This window comes from Boleophthalmus pectinirostris, unplaced genomic scaffold (genome assembly GCF_026225935.1).
Source record: "Boleophthalmus pectinirostris isolate CB_2022bp ecotype Guang Dong unplaced genomic scaffold, ASM2622593v1 HiC_scaffold_22, whole genome shotgun sequence".
NCBI classification, from domain to species: domain Eukaryota; kingdom Metazoa; phylum Chordata; class Actinopteri; order Gobiiformes; family Gobiidae; genus Boleophthalmus; species Boleophthalmus pectinirostris.
The window spans coordinates 24,573,000-24,590,557 of record NW_026571190.1 but is presented as its reverse complement, the minus strand read 5'-3'; the positions used below and the strand labels follow the sequence as shown (position 1 = coordinate 24,590,557).

At 41.1% G+C, this 17,558-nt stretch overlaps 2 protein-coding genes across 3 annotated transcripts in view; both read right to left on the bottom strand.

Annotated features, from left to right (window-relative positions):
- The window catches only part of ttbk1a (tau tubulin kinase 1a), a 57,096-nt gene extending 54,343 nt beyond the window's left edge, over positions 1-2,753 (bottom strand). For both annotated transcript variants that reach the window (XM_055158190.1, XM_055158191.1), the window contains exon 1: positions 2,327-2,753. The gene's annotated coding sequence lies outside the window, so the exon portion shown is untranslated. The remainder of the gene's footprint in view (positions 1-2,326) is intronic.
- A 1,167-nt stretch (positions 2,754-3,920) lies between these two features.
- On the bottom strand, positions 3,921-14,621 carry slc22a7a (solute carrier family 22 member 7a). The gene is made up of 10 exons (XM_020931516.2): positions 14,292-14,621; positions 13,759-13,862; positions 10,339-10,493; positions 9,583-9,751; positions 8,951-9,074; positions 8,473-8,582; positions 7,929-8,143; positions 7,523-7,631; positions 5,852-6,058; positions 3,921-4,066 (listed from the first exon to the last, which is right to left on the bottom strand). The coding sequence occupies exons 1-10, from the start codon at positions 14,619-14,621 to the stop codon at positions 3,991-3,993; spliced, it is 1,599 nt and encodes a 532-aa protein (XP_020787175.2). The 3' UTR covers positions 3,921-3,990.
- Between the last annotated feature and the right edge of the window lie 2,937 nt (positions 14,622-17,558).

Below are 17,558 nucleotides of genomic sequence, written 5' to 3'. Positions count from 1 at the left end.
TACTCAATATCGATTCTGATACCATGATGGTAATAAAAAACACTTATACACTTACACACTTACACTTGTACCAAAAATGTGTTATTCAAATATATAAAAAATAAAATAAAAAGGTACCCACACATTTAGTCTAGTACAATCAAACTTCTAATCTTAGTCCTGGTTTTGGCTCTGTCCATGGTCCTGATCCTTGCCCTGTATCTCTCTTGCCTTGGGCCATTTTTAGAAGGATCTTGTTATAAAATCCATGTTCCCCTTTGTGTTGAGATCACTTGCCTTTGTCTCACTGAGTTTTCTAAATATCACAACAAGAGTGCAAAGTCTCAAAATTGTATATATATTAGGTACTAAATACTAAAATAACAATGTCAGTGAACTAGGTCTAAACAGGACTGAATTAGGTCTAAATCAGGACTAAACCAGGTCTAAACCAGGACAAATCCAGGTTTAAACTGGGAATAAACCAAGTCTACAAGAGACTAAACTGGGCGTAAAGTAGGGTTGAATCACCACTATCTGAAAAACATAAACATATCATCTTATTTATACTGTATTTAACCCTAATTATAATTTTTCTTCAGAATCTGGCTTTATTTTAAAGGCATGTTCAAACTTATATCAAAATAAACTAACCTGCGACTAAACCAGGACTATAACAGGACCAAATAAAACCTTCTTCAGGCCTAAACTGGGCTATAAACCAGAACAAAACCAGGACAAGTGTCAACACACCCTATTTTAACATATAACTGTCCCACCAAGAACTATAAGTGATTGTTATTGCAACAGTGGCTCTGTCCATGGTCCTGATTATGGTTTATCACTTTAATTTTATAGGTCAATTCTAAACTTACAAGGCTCACAATTTATAGTTCTATACTTAGCTGCACACTCCTAATTTGGGTCCTAAATCAAAACCAAGATGACATTTATCCCACCAAGAGTTTGTTAAATATCCCACACAGTATCGTAATATTTTCAGCCCATTCAAACCTGTTGGTTTTTACAGTCCAACACTTACTCCTGGTCTAGACTAATCCTGGTCTCTAGTCCCAGCCCGGTTCGGCCTTATAGACTAGAAGAATCTTATATAAGTCCTAGCTGAGCCTAGTCCGCTGCGGCCCTCCTCTGCAGTGCACAGTCATGGACCGCCACTGCGCATGCGCGGCGCCACATCCTGTTCATCAATAAATAACTGCCTCCGAGGAGTATCCCAAGAAAAAAACGAGCCAAAAACTGTTTTATGGTGTAAAAAAAAAAAAAAAAAAAAAAAAAAAAAAAAACAGCATTGAACCTGACAAAACTAGGACCGACACGAGTCCAAATCAGCTCTAAGCCAAGACCAATCCAGGACTAAACCAGGTCTATAGTGGTGGCCCTAGTGATGCAATCGGGGCGCTGCTCCTTTGCCTCCGTTTTTCCAGAATTCACGCTAATGTGTCCCGCTGGGTTAATTTTAGACTCGAGTCCGAGACCTGAACCAGGACTCGGTCTAAACGAGGACTCGGTCAAGGCACAAGGCATGTGCACCGGAGGTTGAATGGAGGAGGCGTAAACTGAGCAGTCCCCATTGAACACAGAAGCTTTGGTCAGCGAAATACAGCGGGGTGTGCAGAGGGCTACGGCGTCCGAAATGAGCAACAACCTGGAATAAATCATAACTAAACCAGGACTAAACGACGAGTCAGGACTCAGCACGGTCTAAAGCCGGACTAAACCAGGACTAAATGCCAAACCAAAGGGGGGCTTCAACTAGAGCTAAATGCAATGGTTATACGAGACGAAGCCAGGCGTAAACCGAAAAAAGGAGGGCTATGACTACCACAGGGCAGAAAGGACGATCAATACAAGAGGAACAAGCGAGAACTAGGACTTAAACATAACATGAGCAGCGCTGAGGCGAGATCCGAACCAGGACTAAACTAGAACCAGGACTAGATCATGATGCGAGCGGGACTAAGACAAGGCTTGAACCAGGTCTAAACGATAAACAATGGTTAATAATAGGACCAAGGACATAAACACGATACACGTTAAAACAGTGATATTTCAGGACTAAACCAAGACTGCACTGGATATGTTTAAAGATAAACTCCAGATCCAAACCAGGACTGAACCAAGACTAGACATGAAAGGTGTGGGACTAAAGCAAAGATCTAAGCCAGGAGAAACCATGACGAGCTAAGTGGATACAAGCAACACCCATCAAGGACTACACCAAGGAGAAACTCTGATTCGAACCAGGTCTAGACCAGGACTATCAAACGGCGCAATCCCGCAGCACACGCACGCGCACAATCACACACACACAGAGGCCTGGCAGTACCTGGCGCACCGTCCGCTCCCTTTCCGCCTTTTGGTGATCCTCATCTGGCACTCGGCTCCGGCACACAGCGCTCTGGTCCAAAAACCCCACTGTTCCTGCGCTCGTGCGGGGCCTCGCGCGGGGCCCGAGTCCGGATCACACCCGGTCCGAGTCCGCGAGACCACGATCCCGCCCCGTGGCCCCCGTCCCACAACGCGCTGTACCCCGAGGAGAAAACAAGCCCACGGAGCGCGCGCCTCTCCCTGTGACAGTGCGCTCCGGGCCCCACTCCTGGTCCGTGTCCGTGCGTCCGTGGTTCGTGGTTGGGCTGCTCCGGTGTCACAGTCCGGTAACACGGTTCGGCTCCGTGGCTCGAGGATGATGGGCCAGTAGCAGGTGAAACGGGGCTGAGCGGAGCTGCTGTTTGTCCGCACTGCAGCCCCGCGAGCGCTGCGTCACGGCCACAGCACGAACACGCGCTGCTTCCGCTCTGGCGCTTCACAATAAAAGCAGTGTAACAATAGCCTAGCGACAAGGCCACAGATCCACGAAAAACAATGAACTGATCAATGCAGTTTTGTCTCTTCTGTAACAGGGCACTAAGATATGTGCCTGTGTGTTGACATCACTGTCGCTTCAATAGGCTTGCTTGTATCCATGAAAATGTTCCACAGTGTGACATTAAGCTTATCTCAACGGAGACAAGTAAGCTGTGCCACCAGGCCAGATCTATGGAGAGCTAGGCTACTCCTTTCACAGTAAGAATGTAAACATACAGTGAACAGCAACACTTTTTACATTTGTTGTTGTGTAAAGAGGTACTGTGACTAAACACGAGACCGACACAAACATCAAGTTAACGTTATTCAATGGCTGCCACACGTTACAATTGCACAAATGCGTAACTTGGAACTCTCCAGTCAAAGCAATCTCCACTGAGACAAGTTATATACTGTACATGGTGTAACTTTATGCCCTACTACTAGGGCTGTCACAGGTATCGAAAATCAGATACTAAAACTAGATAAAACTAGATCTTTATTTGAGTAGGTATCGATACTGCAAAGTCACATTAACCTTTCCTGGAATGATGGAATATGCTTGGAGGGATTACACTAATAGGCCACATGAAAACAAATGATTTAATGTTTAAGATCACATTCTTTTGTTTATATAAAAAGTGTTTTTATTATTATCATGTCTTTCTACTACACACTTTTAGGGTGTAATAATTAATTTATGTTACTCTCCAGTCCACTGCATCGTATACATTATCAGATTAATTATATTTCACTGTTTATGATGTCATTACGGTCACTCACTCACTTCAACACTAGATGCCCCCAGTGTCCCCTTACCATTTTAATTCCACTTTTTTTTTGTGAAGGGTATGACCGGATGTGGGGTAGCACAGCACTTCCAGATACTCTTAACACATTTCAGGCCATTTCTGCTTTTTCTCCTTCTCTGAACCTTCGGCTCAAACACGCTCTGAAAATGAACCCTCATGTGTCCAGATGCCCCCCTGTGTAACTGTTGCAGAGTGGTTATCATGTCTCCTCTGAGTAAGGACACAACACTTTATTTTGAACATATTTTATTCAAGAAGGTTCATTCAAATCTAAAGAAAACATTATAAATTCCAACATGTTCTTCTGCAGTTATGATCTCATATTTGGGCTCTTTTACTCTGTGGTCTTGTTTCCGTTCTGGTTGAGTTTCTCCATCTCCAGGTCTGAAGCTGAGCTCGGGTCTCGATGTCTGCCACAGAAACAGGGAAACATGGAAGAGGATTTCAAACAGACAGGCCTTATAAGTCTTTCAGAGAACAATCCAATCTGTGGTACCCAAATACACCCTGTAATTTCAGCTTTAAAGCAACACTAAAAGGGACTCTGCGAATATGAATGTGTGTGCACGGAGAAATGAAGAGGAGAGTGCCAATGAAGAAACCGTTTCAGTGGTGGTCATCTGGACACTGTTTTTGAAATCATCCACAAACCATTTTGATGTAGATGGTACACTGAGACACTGGGATTTAAGTGAAACTGCCTTGCTTTTGTATGTATGTTTATACCCAAATAAGTTAAAAAAACAACAACTTTTAGAATGATCTTGAGCTGTATCAGACCAAGTATAAGACCACATAGACTAGTATACGCCCATGGACCACTGTGGAACCTAAACTGTTGCAATGAATTTAAATCTCAGAGTCTAATAGTTACTAAATAAACCAAAGTGTGATATATACACACCTTTTTATACTTATTTGACTCATTTCCCTGTGTGTTCCTCTGTGTTCTTGTGTGTTCTTGTATGTCAGTGTGTGTTCCTTTGTGCTTTTGTGTGTTCTTGTGTGTTCCTCTGTGTTCGTGTTCGTGTGTTCTTGTGTGTTCTTGTGTGTTTCTGTGTGTTTGTGTTTCTGTGTGTTTGTGTTCTTGTGTGTTTCTTTGTGTCCTTGTGTGTTCTTGTAAGTTCTTGGGTGCTCCTGTCTGTTATTGTGTTTTCTTGTGTGTTTCTGTGTGTTCTTGTGCGTTCCGTTGTGTTCTTGTGTGTTCCACTGTGTTTCTGTGTGTTCCTGTGTGTTCACATGTGTTCTTGTGTGTTGGTGTTCTTGTATGTTTGTGTTCTTGTGTGTTCCTTTGTGTTCTTGTGTGTTCCTGTGTGTTCACATGTGTTCTTGTGTGTTCCTGTGTGTTCACATGTGTTCTTGTGTGTTCCTGTGTTGTTTGTGTTCTGTGTTCTTGTGTGTTCCTGTGTGTTCCTTGTGTGTTCTTGTGTGTTCTTGTGTGTTTGTGTTCGTGTTCCTTTGTGTGTTCTTGTGTGTTCCTGTGTGTTCTTTTGTGTTCCTGTGTGTTCTTGTGTTCTTGTGTGTTCTTGTGTGTTTTGTGTTTCTGTGTGTTCTGTGTGTTCTTGTGTGTTCTTGTTTGTGTTCTTGTGTTCTTGTGTGTCTTGTGTGTTCCTTGTGTGTTCGTGTTTTTGTGTTTCTTGTGTGTGTTCCTGTGTGTTCTGTGTGTTTTTGTTGTGTATTTGTGTTCTTGTGTGTTTCTGTGTGTTCTGTGTGTGTTTGTGTTCTTGTATGTTTGTGTTCTTGTATGTTTGTGTTCTTGTGTGTTCTTGTGTGTTTGTGTTCTTGTATGTTTGTGTCTTGTGTTTGTGTTCTTGTGTTCTTGTGTGTTCTGTGTGTTTGTGTTCTTGTGTGTTCTTGTATGTTTGTGTGTGTTCTGTGTGTTTGTGTTCTGTGTTGTGTTCTTGTGTGTTCCTTGTGTGTTCCTTTGTGTTCTTGTGTGTTCCTTTGTGTTCTTGTGTGTTCTTTGTGTTCTTGTGTGTTCTTGTGTGTTCCTGTGTGTTCTTGTGTGTTCTTGTGTGTTCCTGTGTGTTTGTGTTCTTGTATGTTTGTGTTCTTGTATGTTTGTGTTCTTGTGTGTTTTGTGTTCTTGTGTGTTCTTGTGTGTTTGTGTTCTTGTGTGTTCCTGTGTGTTCTTGTGTGTTCTTGTGTGTTCCTTTGTGTTCTTGTGCCTTCTTGTGTGTTCCAGTGTTGTCTACCTGCCCTCCTCCACGTCCAGCACGTCTTCAGGCAGCTTTACGTTCAGAGTCTCTGGCAGCAGAAACACCAGAGCTCCACTCAGGATCCCAGTCCCAGCGAACACCAAGCGAGGCAGGGGCCGCCACAGCTCGTCCAGCAGCATGACCATAGGAGCCAGAGCACTCCCGATCCGACACAGGCATGAGGTGTAGCCCATCCCACACTGTCTAAAGGTCAAAGGTCAAGAGATTTTGACTGAGATTTACATAGAAAAGTGATATATTTTTTACAAAGAAATCAGGACCATTGTTTTTCAACCAGGAGGGATTGTCAGGTGTGCAGTGTAAAAATGTCAGATTTGAGTTAACTATTTCACAAAATACTTAATGCAGTAATTAGGCTTTTGGAGTGTCTTGCGCAAACTTCAGAACCAAAAGAAAACACTAAATGATGATTATGGCAAATTCCCTAGTGCCAGACACACTAACATCAACATTATTTACACTATTTTGCTCAAAGTGGTGTAATGTCAAAGCATTTTTGTGGATGAATCTTTTTAATAGCAAAAGTGTGCCAGGACTCAAAAAGAATTGAAAAACACTACATTCGATCAGGAAGAGACTGTTGCAACTTCCTCACTGATGCCACATTAATAGGCTCTTGTGCACAACGGCTACTTCCGGTCAATGAGCCATTTCTGCTGTAATGTAATCCCTGTGAGGTTTTTGTCAAGTCAAGCTCAATAAATACTGACAGGTCAGGCAGTGGACAGAGAGCTGCAAGAGCTATTTAGCTATTTAAACTTTACTGTCTTTGAGTTTCAAAACTAATGCTAACTTTTATTAAACTGTTAAATCTAACATAATAACAAAATTTGATTTGTAGTAAAGACAACTTGATTATTTGTAAATGTAGATTATTTCAGTCTATGGCATTATTGAAATATTTATTAGATTCCTAAATTAGCATTAACATTAGCACTGACACTCAAAGACATAAAAACAGAAGTGTCCTCCAGTGAAGTTTTCCCCACATTTGTAAAGTGTTTAACATGTTTAGTGACAGTGACAACTACCTGCAACTCTCTGTCCACTGCCTGATCTTTCAGCATTCATTAATTTTAGCGTGACTTGATAAAAACCTCATAGGGGTGACATTACAGAGAAAATGATTTCGCTTACTGTCCCTTCATACAATACTGTCATTTGTGTCATACCCCAGTACAAATATATTGTGTAAATCAGCTCTTGACCACTGTGTGCTGTTTGCATCTGATTCAAGTACTTTTATCGACTGCAAACCAGGAAGTGTGCATGCAAGTTGTTATTAGCATTACTATGACTGTAAACCTCTGCATATCATGGTGAATAATGAGGATGCTTTGAATACATAAGGTAAGTGAGGAATAACTTTGGACCACTGCAAACCTTTTAAAATGAATAAGTTATGTTTTTGCATGTTAAGACAGTAAAAATCAGATACAGAGCCTTAAAAACTGATTTTTGGTTTTAAAAAGTCAAACCTGTTCAAGTTTAGTTCAATTGTGCCTAAAGTCTGACCCATTAGTCTACACCCTCTGCTCCATCTGACCCTCTCCTCTGCTCGTCTGAACCTTTCCTCTGTTCTTCTGACCCTCTGCTTCTCTGACTTTCTCCTATGTATCTTCAGACCCTGTTCTCAGTTTGTAGTACCTCAGGGTTGTGGGATAAAGTTCTGCAGAGTAGAGGAAGGCTGTGGTGAAGGCAGCCTCAGAAAACCCTTTGGCGACCACACCAATACATGTCCGAGGCACCACCAAATCTGGACACAAGAAATAACAACTTTTTTATTTAATAACAATATGAAGCTATTTTAGTCCATTACAAAATAAATCAACATTTTCATAGGACTACACCAAGTGGACCTGGATTAAACCAGGACTAAACCAGAAGTTCTGATTTAGTCCTGGTTTAGTTCCAACCGGGACCAAGACTAAACCAGGAGAGAATCAGGATTAAATCTGGATTAAAACTGGATTAAACCAGGATTAAACTAGGAAAGAACGAGGACTAAACCAAGATAGAACTAGGACTACACCAGGAATGAACCTGGACTAACCCAGGGGCAGGGCTGTGTTGACCCCAATGAGAGTCCCAGTGATGATGAGGAACCAGGCTTGTCCGTTCCTTCGGCCGATCCAGTCCAGGATGAAGAAGGACGCGATTTTGGCTGGAGCTTCAATGGCACCGTAGATGAACTGTGTGAGGTAAATACTGACGCCTAAATCCGAGATCTTAAAGCTGATGCCGTAGTACAGGAAGGCCACTGCGAACCTAAGGACACAACACAGGAAGAAACATAAGAGACAGAGACCTGACACAAAAATGTTTGAAGTGCTGTATAGTGTTATAAGTAAGTATAAGTATAATCGATCATATTGAAACAACTTTATACCAGTGACACAATAACCTCAAAGCTTAGTCCTGGGTTAGGTTTAGGTTAAACCTGTTTAAACCTGGTTTAGATCTGGTTTAGATCTGGGACAACAAACAATGTGTCTAAAATTGTAGTGAATGTGTTTCATTTCTTAGCCTTTCTTGAGGTATAAGCATTATGGCTTTATTTTATGTGTGAAAGTAGTGAAAGTGTTAGTTTTGCACACCAGGACAGCCCTGAGCAGAGCGTGATCTTCCGGAGCTGGGGAGTCCTCACCAAATCCAGGTATGAGTGAGTCTTCTGGGACTCCTCAGACATGGACACCTTTGCAAGGACCTACATGACAAAAACAAACTGGGTGGTGGATAGAATTGCCCAATATTGTACTCAAGGAAGAGTAAATGTACTCGAAAAAAAAAAAATTACCCAAGTCAAAGTAAATGCGGTGGTTTAAGAAATGACTTGAGTAAAAAAGCATTTGGGAAAAGTACTATTCAAGTAAGAGTATTTAAAGAGTAATTATCAGGACCTAATGAGAAAAACAAAATCATATCTGAAAGAGCAGTGAAAGAAACATAAATGTTCAAGTTCAAATACTCATTTCATAATGTTAATATGAAGACTTCCTCACAGAGTCTATAATGCTGCATGAACACAAACTATCACCAAATACCCATAAGAAGGTCTTGGTTAAAGGATGTTACCTCCAGATCCAGTTTGGAGATCTGTTCGTTTCTCTTGTTCATTTTGGCACATTGCACCAGGAACCTCCTCGCCTCCCTTGTTCTCCCATTAACCAACAGCCACCGAGCAGACTCCGGCAACCACCTGAATCAAAGACCTACTTTATTCCTGGTTTAGTCCTGATTTAGTCCTGGTTCAGTCCGGTTTAATTCTGCTTTGTGCCGAGTCTAGTCCTGGTTTAGCTCTTGTTCAGCTCTGGTCCAGCCCTGGTCTACTGGCTGGTTTCTCACCTCCAACAGATGACAGCTGCAGAGTGAGCTGTTTCTAGTTCTGGTTCAGGCCAGGTTTAAGCCTGGTTTAGTCCTAGTCTAGTTCTGGTCTAGTCCTGATCCAGTCCTTTTTCAGTCCTACTTTAGTCCTTTCTATTTTTATAGCACATTTTACAAACAAAAGTAGTTTAGAAAGTGCTGCACATAGTGAAATAAAATAACAGCTTTAGTCATGGTCCAGTCCTGGTTTAGTCCAACTTTAGTCCTGATTTAGTTCTTGTTCCCGTGCGAGTCTACTTTTTACGTTTAGTCCCGGTCCTGATCCAGTCCTGTTCCAGTCCTGCCTTAGCCCTGTTCCAGTCTTTCTTTAGTCCCGGTCTCACCACCAGCAGATGATAGGCAGAGCACAGGGCACAGTTACAGCCAGAGTGAGTTGTCTCCAGTCTCGGATCAGAAAAGCCATGAGGGCCAAACACATGTTTCCCAGGCTCCAGGACAAACTCATGACTGTTCCCGTGAACGTCCGGTGCTTCACATCAGTCCACTCAATCCCTGCAACACACAAGCTCCGTCAGACCTGATTTAGACCTAGACTAGACCTGGTTTCGACCTGGGCTAGACCTGGTTTAGACCTGGGATAAACTTGGTTTAGACCTGGACTAGACTTGTTTAGACATAAGTAAGACCCAGTGACTGTTGAGCTCCATAGAGTTGTTAAGTGATGATAATAATTTCCTAGTCAAACCAGAAACTTCACAGCTGATTTCTAACTATGTTTTTGTTTCTTATTCATCAAACAAGAGACAGTTACATTTCAATAGTGTATGTGTTTACCCACAAATTATATCAAACATGTAAATAATGGAGTAATAATCTTCCATAACATAATGTCTATGGCGGCAGACATTTTTGGTTGGAGGAGCTAAGCTGGTACTAAATTCTTCAATGGGGACACACACTTGGCTGTCTTTCTTGTGCCTAATTATTTTAACTTCTACTTCATGTTTTTTTCTTCTCACCTTTTCCCCCACAAACTGCTACTTAACTGATGTAAAACTATGATAGATGCTATCCCACCAAATTAGAAAAACATGCATTTTTAAGACTGGTTGGATCTAAGCGCTTAATGTGTTTCTTACCCAGGACCACCGCGATGATGGAGAGTCCACTGAGGGCCACCCCACAGAGCGCACGTGACACTGCGAACATCACATAGGAGGTGGAGAAGGCCGAAGCAGAGCTCATAACCGTGGACAGGACCAGAGCCACAAGGAGCATGGACTTGCGACCAAATCTGCACCAAAATATAATAAGTACATGGAGACATCCAGACAAGCAGGGAGGTAGCAGAAAAAGGACAGAGAAGGAGATCTAAGGAAAACAGGAAGACGCTAGTGAGCAGTCGAAACTGTCAGGTATGAAACACTCTGGGTCTGAAAAAAAGAACCTAATAACATAGAATATCGGAAGACCAAATGAATCTCATTGGACTGAGGAAGACGCTAGTGAGCAGTCGAAACCTTGAAATATATAGCGATCAGAACCTGAACAACAAATAATAATAATAAAATAGGAAAAACAGATCAGGATAGAGTTAAAATCCTGAGGTTTACTGGAGTCATTCAAATCCAGATTCTTTTAGAAAAATAGCTCAAAATGTCAAAATGCTGTAAGAGAATTACTAGTTTTGTGTTAAAGTTTTGCGATGGACCAGTTTTGCTCCAGGGTTTGATAAGCATCCGGGGCCAGGTGTTGTGAGAGCAGTCTGAGCAGGGACTCCCACACTTCCCTCTCTCCCAGTTATTCCCAGGCCAGCAGAGAGGCATCAGAGACTCCAGCATGTCCTGAGTCTTCCCCAGGGCCTCTTGGATCAGATGCTGGAACAGATATCTGAGCCACCTCACCTGGCTCCTTTTCAATTCTACAGGAGTGCCCAGCCACTCTGCGGAGGAAACTCATTTCCACCACTTAAACGCCATCGTGTCCTTTCAGTCATTACCTAATGCTCATGACCGTAGGTGAGAGAAGGAACATAAACCACCAGACTAAACAAGGACTAAACCAAGCTTTAAGCAGAACCAAAACCGTGGAAATCGAAAAGCTAACTGGTGTTTCTAGCATTCCTATGGCTCAGAGTGGAATCTTCCCTCAGGGCATTTGGTGCGACAATGGTGTGTTCGCTCGTGTACCACACGGACAGAGTATGTACTACTGATACTTTGCAGCAATATCAGGGGTTTTCTCTCATTTTAAAATGTAATGATTTTATTGATTTCTCTTCTCATGAAAGTCATGCGCTGTTCCCAACCACTGGGCCAAGATCGTTTCGTTCCCTCTCGAAATGTCATGTGCAGTCCTAAGTAATTATAACCTCACATAGTTTATACTCTCTCTCACATAGTTCACCATAATTACTATATCAACTTATCATTAAGTATACAAAGTAGATGGAAGTTAATAGTTAATAACCTATGGGTCATTATACATACAAACTAAGAACTAAAGTGTTTCATTCTGCTATTTATTTATTGCAGCTCATTTAAAGAATAATTTTGTGCTTTGAAAGTTTATTGTCTATATTTCCTTCAGCAGTATATGACGCAGTGACATATCACAAATCACAGAATGCGCTATCCTGATGGGCCTACTCTCATAATGTGTCCTGAAGGCCTTACATCCACCCAAAAATTCTGACTAAACAATGTGTGCCTGGTAAAAAATCTGACTAGTTGAGTGAAGTGTGATGATGAAATTAGAAAAGCCTGAATGTTACAGGAACAACAAACAAGCCCCATATCACTCTGTGCAAACCTGTGAAAACCTGTATCAAGTGGCGGTTAGGTCAAATGTTACATTCTGATACAAATATTTGCACAAATTAATCAAAATTAGATTTTCAAAATGTATCCATTTCAAAAACATTGGCCAAATGACAACACTGGGGTTTGTCAATAAAAAAAATCTATTATTAATTAAGTATTAGAATCTGCTGTCCAGACACAACAGTCTGATCAAAAATATACTTTGTGTTTTGTTTCTTAATAATGAATTCATGTGAGTAAAATGTCTTGAGACCAGAAAACAGCATGGACAGTTTTGCTTTCTATGGTTGTTTGTGAGTGATGCTAGATGGGCAACAAGGGGCGACAGACAAGAGACATTCAACCATCCTCCACAGACAGCACATATGCCAGGCTCTGTACTGCACTGTACTTTGGGCTTTGTTGACTCTTTGCTGAGTGTCTTCCCTGCCCTTCATTATGCTGTTCTTAAACAGGACTTAATCAGGACCTAACCAGGATTAAGCTAAGACCAAATCACAACCAAACCAGGACTAATACAAAAACTAAATTACTAAATAAATGAATCACAGCTGGACTAGAGCAACAACCGAGAGACAAAGACCAAGACATAACCAGAACTAAAGTGGGAATAAAGTGCGACTAAAGTGCAACTAAAGTGCGACTAAAGTGCGACTAAGGTGGGACTAAAGCTGATATTAACTATATAATTCCTGTGACATTTGCAGTGATCTGTATCAGAGTCACATGAGGCTTTGTTTTTCAGTTGAACACAGACGGTCATCTGAGGTCAATCTGCTGTGGCGTCTTCCAAATCTAATACAAATATTCTCCTCTTCCTTTAGTTATATGAATGCAATTTTAAGTTTAGTCACTAAGGTTACAAACAAAAACCACGTGAAGAGCTAAAATGATGTTTCCAAAAGGCTGCTAAACACACCCACTGTAGCCAGTAGAGAGCACATTTAAAGCAGCACTAAGTGCGGTTTGGTTATGCCAGATCAACTCTATGAAGATGTTTTTGCTAGGCCTAAAATGTTCCCTTGTAATGCATTAAACTTACTCAAAGTGACTTTTGGCCAAAGTGCCCATCATAGAATAAGTGTTCTGATTGGCTGTAAGGTGTGTCATAGGGCAAAAGAAAAATTTAATTCTACTGGACTAAGTTTCGCAGCTCAACCAAGCAACTTATTCTTTTTTTGAGGGAAGACAGCTTCTTCATTCAAAAAAAATTGTCCAGTTGACAAAATGTATTTTTTCTTTTGCTATGGATCCTACCTGGATGACTGAGGGATTACACAGACGTGTGTCACAGAGCTTTCTGACTGACTGGAAGCATGACTGATCTGTGTTCCCAGATACAAGGTAAACATGCTCAAATCAAATATAACTTTCACTGATAACAATGCTAATGCTGATTTATTCTTACTTACAAGAACTTTGTACATGATGTCCCATCTATTTATGTTATAATTTGGTGTTAAGAGCATTATCCCATCAGAAAGAAGACAGGGTGGTTGCCAGTGACTACCTTAACCCCAGCACTTGGAGCCAAACATGAACAAGTGCGAGTGCAGTTTCTGCAGCTCAAGGAGGGAATTCTGAAGGTTCTGATCTTTCACATGAGGCCTGGGCTGTCCATATACTGAGAATGAGAAAATCTTGTATGTATGTATTTTCTATCTGCAGATAAGAGCATAGGCAGTTCTTTTAATAAACGTTTCAATAAAAAACACTTGTGTATTACTGTTCACTCACTTATCCGACAGTTGTCCAAAGACCACGGCCCCCACAGTGACCCCCAGGAAGAAGTATGTGGCCAAAGCTTGGTTCAGTTTACGGTTCTCACACACTAAGTCCCACTGTGGAGAGAGACCAGATTTAACCAGGACTAACAGCACTAGGCCAGGACTATAACAGGACTGACCCAAGTCTAGGGCTAAACCAGGTAAAGAGAGCCTAAGTAAAAGTAGGACTAAAGTAGGACAAAACCAGGACTAATAAAGGACTAAACCACGACCAAACCACGGTGTAACCAAGAGTTAATCAGGCCTAAACCACAATGAAATCATGAACCCGGACTAAACCCAAACTAAACCAGGACTAAATAGCACTAAATCAGCACTAAACCAGAACTGAACCAGAACTAAACCATACCCAACTAGGACTAGACTAGACCGAACCAGGCCTAAACCAGAGTTTATCCAGGACTAAACCAAGACATAACCAGGACTTAAGCAGGATTACAACAGGACTAAACCAGGAGTAAACTAGGACTTAACATTACTTACCTCGGTGGCCGTGGTGGAGCTAAAGTCCGTCTGGTTGTAGACCCATCCATGAGGACAGGACACGGTGGAGTTGTCTGGACCATAGACCCAACAGGACCCTGGAGATCCAGACCCATGTGTCTGGACCAGGGACTCGGTGTAGTCCTGGTCTAGTCTTGGTCCAGTTTCAGACAGTCCCAGGGCACAGTGGTGGTCCGGTACAGCAGAGATGAAGTTATGTAGCAAAAATTGAAGTGCCAAAATAAAGCGAGGTAGACAGAGAATCATCAAAACAAAGAACTGGAACCGTTCAAATCCACCCACATCGTCCAATATGTCTTCAAACCTCATCTTTACTCACACAAAATGCTATAAAAATAATCAAAAAAATCTAAAAAAAAAATATATATATATATATCCCTGCAGGATTCTGAATTTACAAGACCAACCTCAAGAAATGCAATTTTTTTATTCAATTTAATTTAATTTATGAAATATTTTTCCTCAATAGATTAATATTAATATTGACAGATTAAGTATTAGCAACAAAGGGTTTCTTGTCAGGATAAAGTCAAAATTTTGGGCAATTTGAAAAATTAACCTAGAATTAAATCATGAGAAAAGCAAAATTAGATTTTAACCTAATAATGAGGATTAGACAACATTTAAAAAATAACCCAAAACCAAAAACAAGACTAAACTAAGACTAAATTTTGGACTAACTCAGGTCTAAACCAGGACTTTGAGCTGCATCCTTCTGTTGGATTCATCAGTGCCTTGTGCTCAGTAAATGTGATTAAAAGTAAAGGTCATTATTTGGAGCATTCCTGATTTTTTCCAGACTTTTGGACAGAACAGAGATGACCTGAAGGGCTGACAGAGGAGCACGTCTGAAATATAAAAAACAATAAAACATTTTAGTCTCTGTTCAGTCCTGTTTAATCCTGTTCAGTCCTGGTTCAGTCTAGGGTCAGTTCTCTTCTCAGAATCTCTCCTTCATGAGGTTATCTTTTTTCCACAGATATTTACCTGCTTTGGATGGGCATCTGACAGACAGGAATCTAGAAGGATGGGTGGGCATCTGACACATGGGGGATACAGGAGAATGGGAGGGCATCTGACACAAAGTGATATAGAAGAATGGGAGGGCATCTGACACACAGGATAGATTAAAACAGGTTTAAGACTGAACAAACCAGAAAGTAGGACTAAACCAAGACTAGACCAGGATTGAACATAAACTTAACTGTAATTAAACCAGGACTTGCCCCTTAAATTTGTGAAGTTTTCTTACCGTCAGTCTCTGATCTGGACTGGTCTCTGGTCTGGTCTCAGGTCTGGTCTCAGGTCTGGTCTCTGATCTGGTCTCTGGTCTGGTCTTTGGTCTGGTCTCAGGTCTGATCTCTGGACTTTAGACTTCAAGTTTTTACTATTCTTTCTCTTCTCCTCCTCTTTCTCCCTCTCCCTCTTTCTTCCAGCCCCACTTTACCTCTTCCTCTGTCCCTCTGTTCTTTTCTCCTATCGGTCTCTTTCACCCCTGTCTTTTTATACAAGCCTTTTCTCTCCTCCATCTCCCCTCCCTCTACCTCTCTCATTCTTTCTCCTTCCTCTCAATCTTTTTCTACCCTCTCCCTCAAATCTCTTGCTGCTCCCCTCCTGTCTTTTATCCCCCTCTGCTTCGCACGTATTCTCTTGCTTCCTTTTCCTTCTTCTCTCCCTCCCTCTGTACCCCCTTCTCCAACTTTTAAACACCCAGATGCCAGATGCATTCAGTTTTGAGAGGAGACATAAATTGTATTATTATGTATTATTATCACATTCAGTTAGATTTCAATTGATTTCGTGCACGTTTGAGCAATTCTGTAATTCCTGTTTTCACCTATCCCCTACCTCCGTCCACCACTCTGCATTTACAACCATTCTACAACACTTTTTTTTTTTTTTTTTTTTACTAAATTACAAAAACAATTTAACACAGCACTTTGAAATTAAAGCAACAATATGTAACTTTCTGGAGGAGGCACATCAACAGCTTGGATCCAGGGAAATAGAAAGTGAAAAGCACCTTTGGTTTTCATCCTGTACTGTAGAAGATTATAGGAACAACATTTTCCTGGAAACAAGCAGGCAGAGTTAGTGCAGTAAACACACACATGCACACACAAACATGCACACACACACGCACACACACACGGACACGCACACACAAACATGCTTTTATTTTAGTCTTGGCTAAAATGTTACACACTAGGGCTTTAACTTTGTCCAAGGCTCAAAAGATATAGCATTCAAATCAAATTAAGTGTGTAAGGTTTAACTCTTCCGATCACATTTCACCATTTCTCCGGTCTGTAAATGACAAACAATTTCTTTTTGACTGTGTGGACCCTGATCCCTATGTTGCTATGGTAAGTCCTCAGATAACGGCTCCTTTTCTGCAAAATTTTCTGCTGGATTTTTCGTTTGTTGTGCTGTTGTTGTGACTGATCCTCTCCTGTCTGGCTGCACAAAGCAGCGCTCTCAGTGCTCTGTTCGAGACTTGATAAAGGAGAGGTCACGAGTTTGATTCTGCAAGAAAAAAAATCAGAAAACACAGGTCACTGATGAGAAGAGTTAGTTCTGGATGGAGAGATAAAGAGAAATATGTTCAGAATGTGTCGTCAAATTTTCAGATGGACTCTAGGGGCCTATAAACACAGCCAATCAAAATATTGGACACACTTTTTCATTCATGTGTGTTCTTTTATTATCATGATTATGATGATTTGCACTGTAGATTCTCACTAAAGACATCAAAACCATGAATGGACACTTATGGAATGTATAGTAAACAAAAAATAAACTCAGAATAACTCTTTAGTTTATAAATTTTTTGACCCTAACAAGCCACAACTGTGATGAGAAAACCATTTCAGGAGGCTCGCTTCATCATGGAGCTCACTGAGACAAAGGCCAAGGGTTTAAAGGGTCTTATCATTATTAGTCTGGGATTGGATTTGTCATATTAATCTTATGGCATTAAAACTGGTTCTATGTCAGTAATACTTAGTTACTGACTGAACTTTGTGCCTGTTTTTGTTTTGTTTTGTTCATGTAGACAGGTCTAGTAATTACATAGATATTATTAGCAATCAACCAGCAACAAAATTTGCAATCTGACAACTAAACAGCAAATTTCACCACAGAATTCTGATATGTCCAGCTCAGTTTAAACTATGACCAAAGGAACGGTGAGCAAAGATAGGCTAAGTCATACTTACTAGTCCAAACTAACTTTTAGGCGCTCTG

Bases quoted from the DNA above. Each gene is read 5' to 3' on its own strand.
- slc22a7a (XM_020931516.2), bottom strand. From the start codon at position 14,621: ATGAGGTTTGAAGACATATTGGACGATGTGGGTGGATTTGAACGGTTC. The intron at 10,494-13,758 runs GTGAGTGAACAG...ATTTTGGTGCAG, and splicing joins TTTGGACAACTGTCGGATAA to ATTTGGTCGCAAGTCCATGC. The intron at 7,632-7,928 runs GTTAGTCCAGGT...TCTTGTGTCCAG, and splicing joins CAACACAGCCCTGCCCCTGG to ATTTGGTGGTGCCTCGGACA.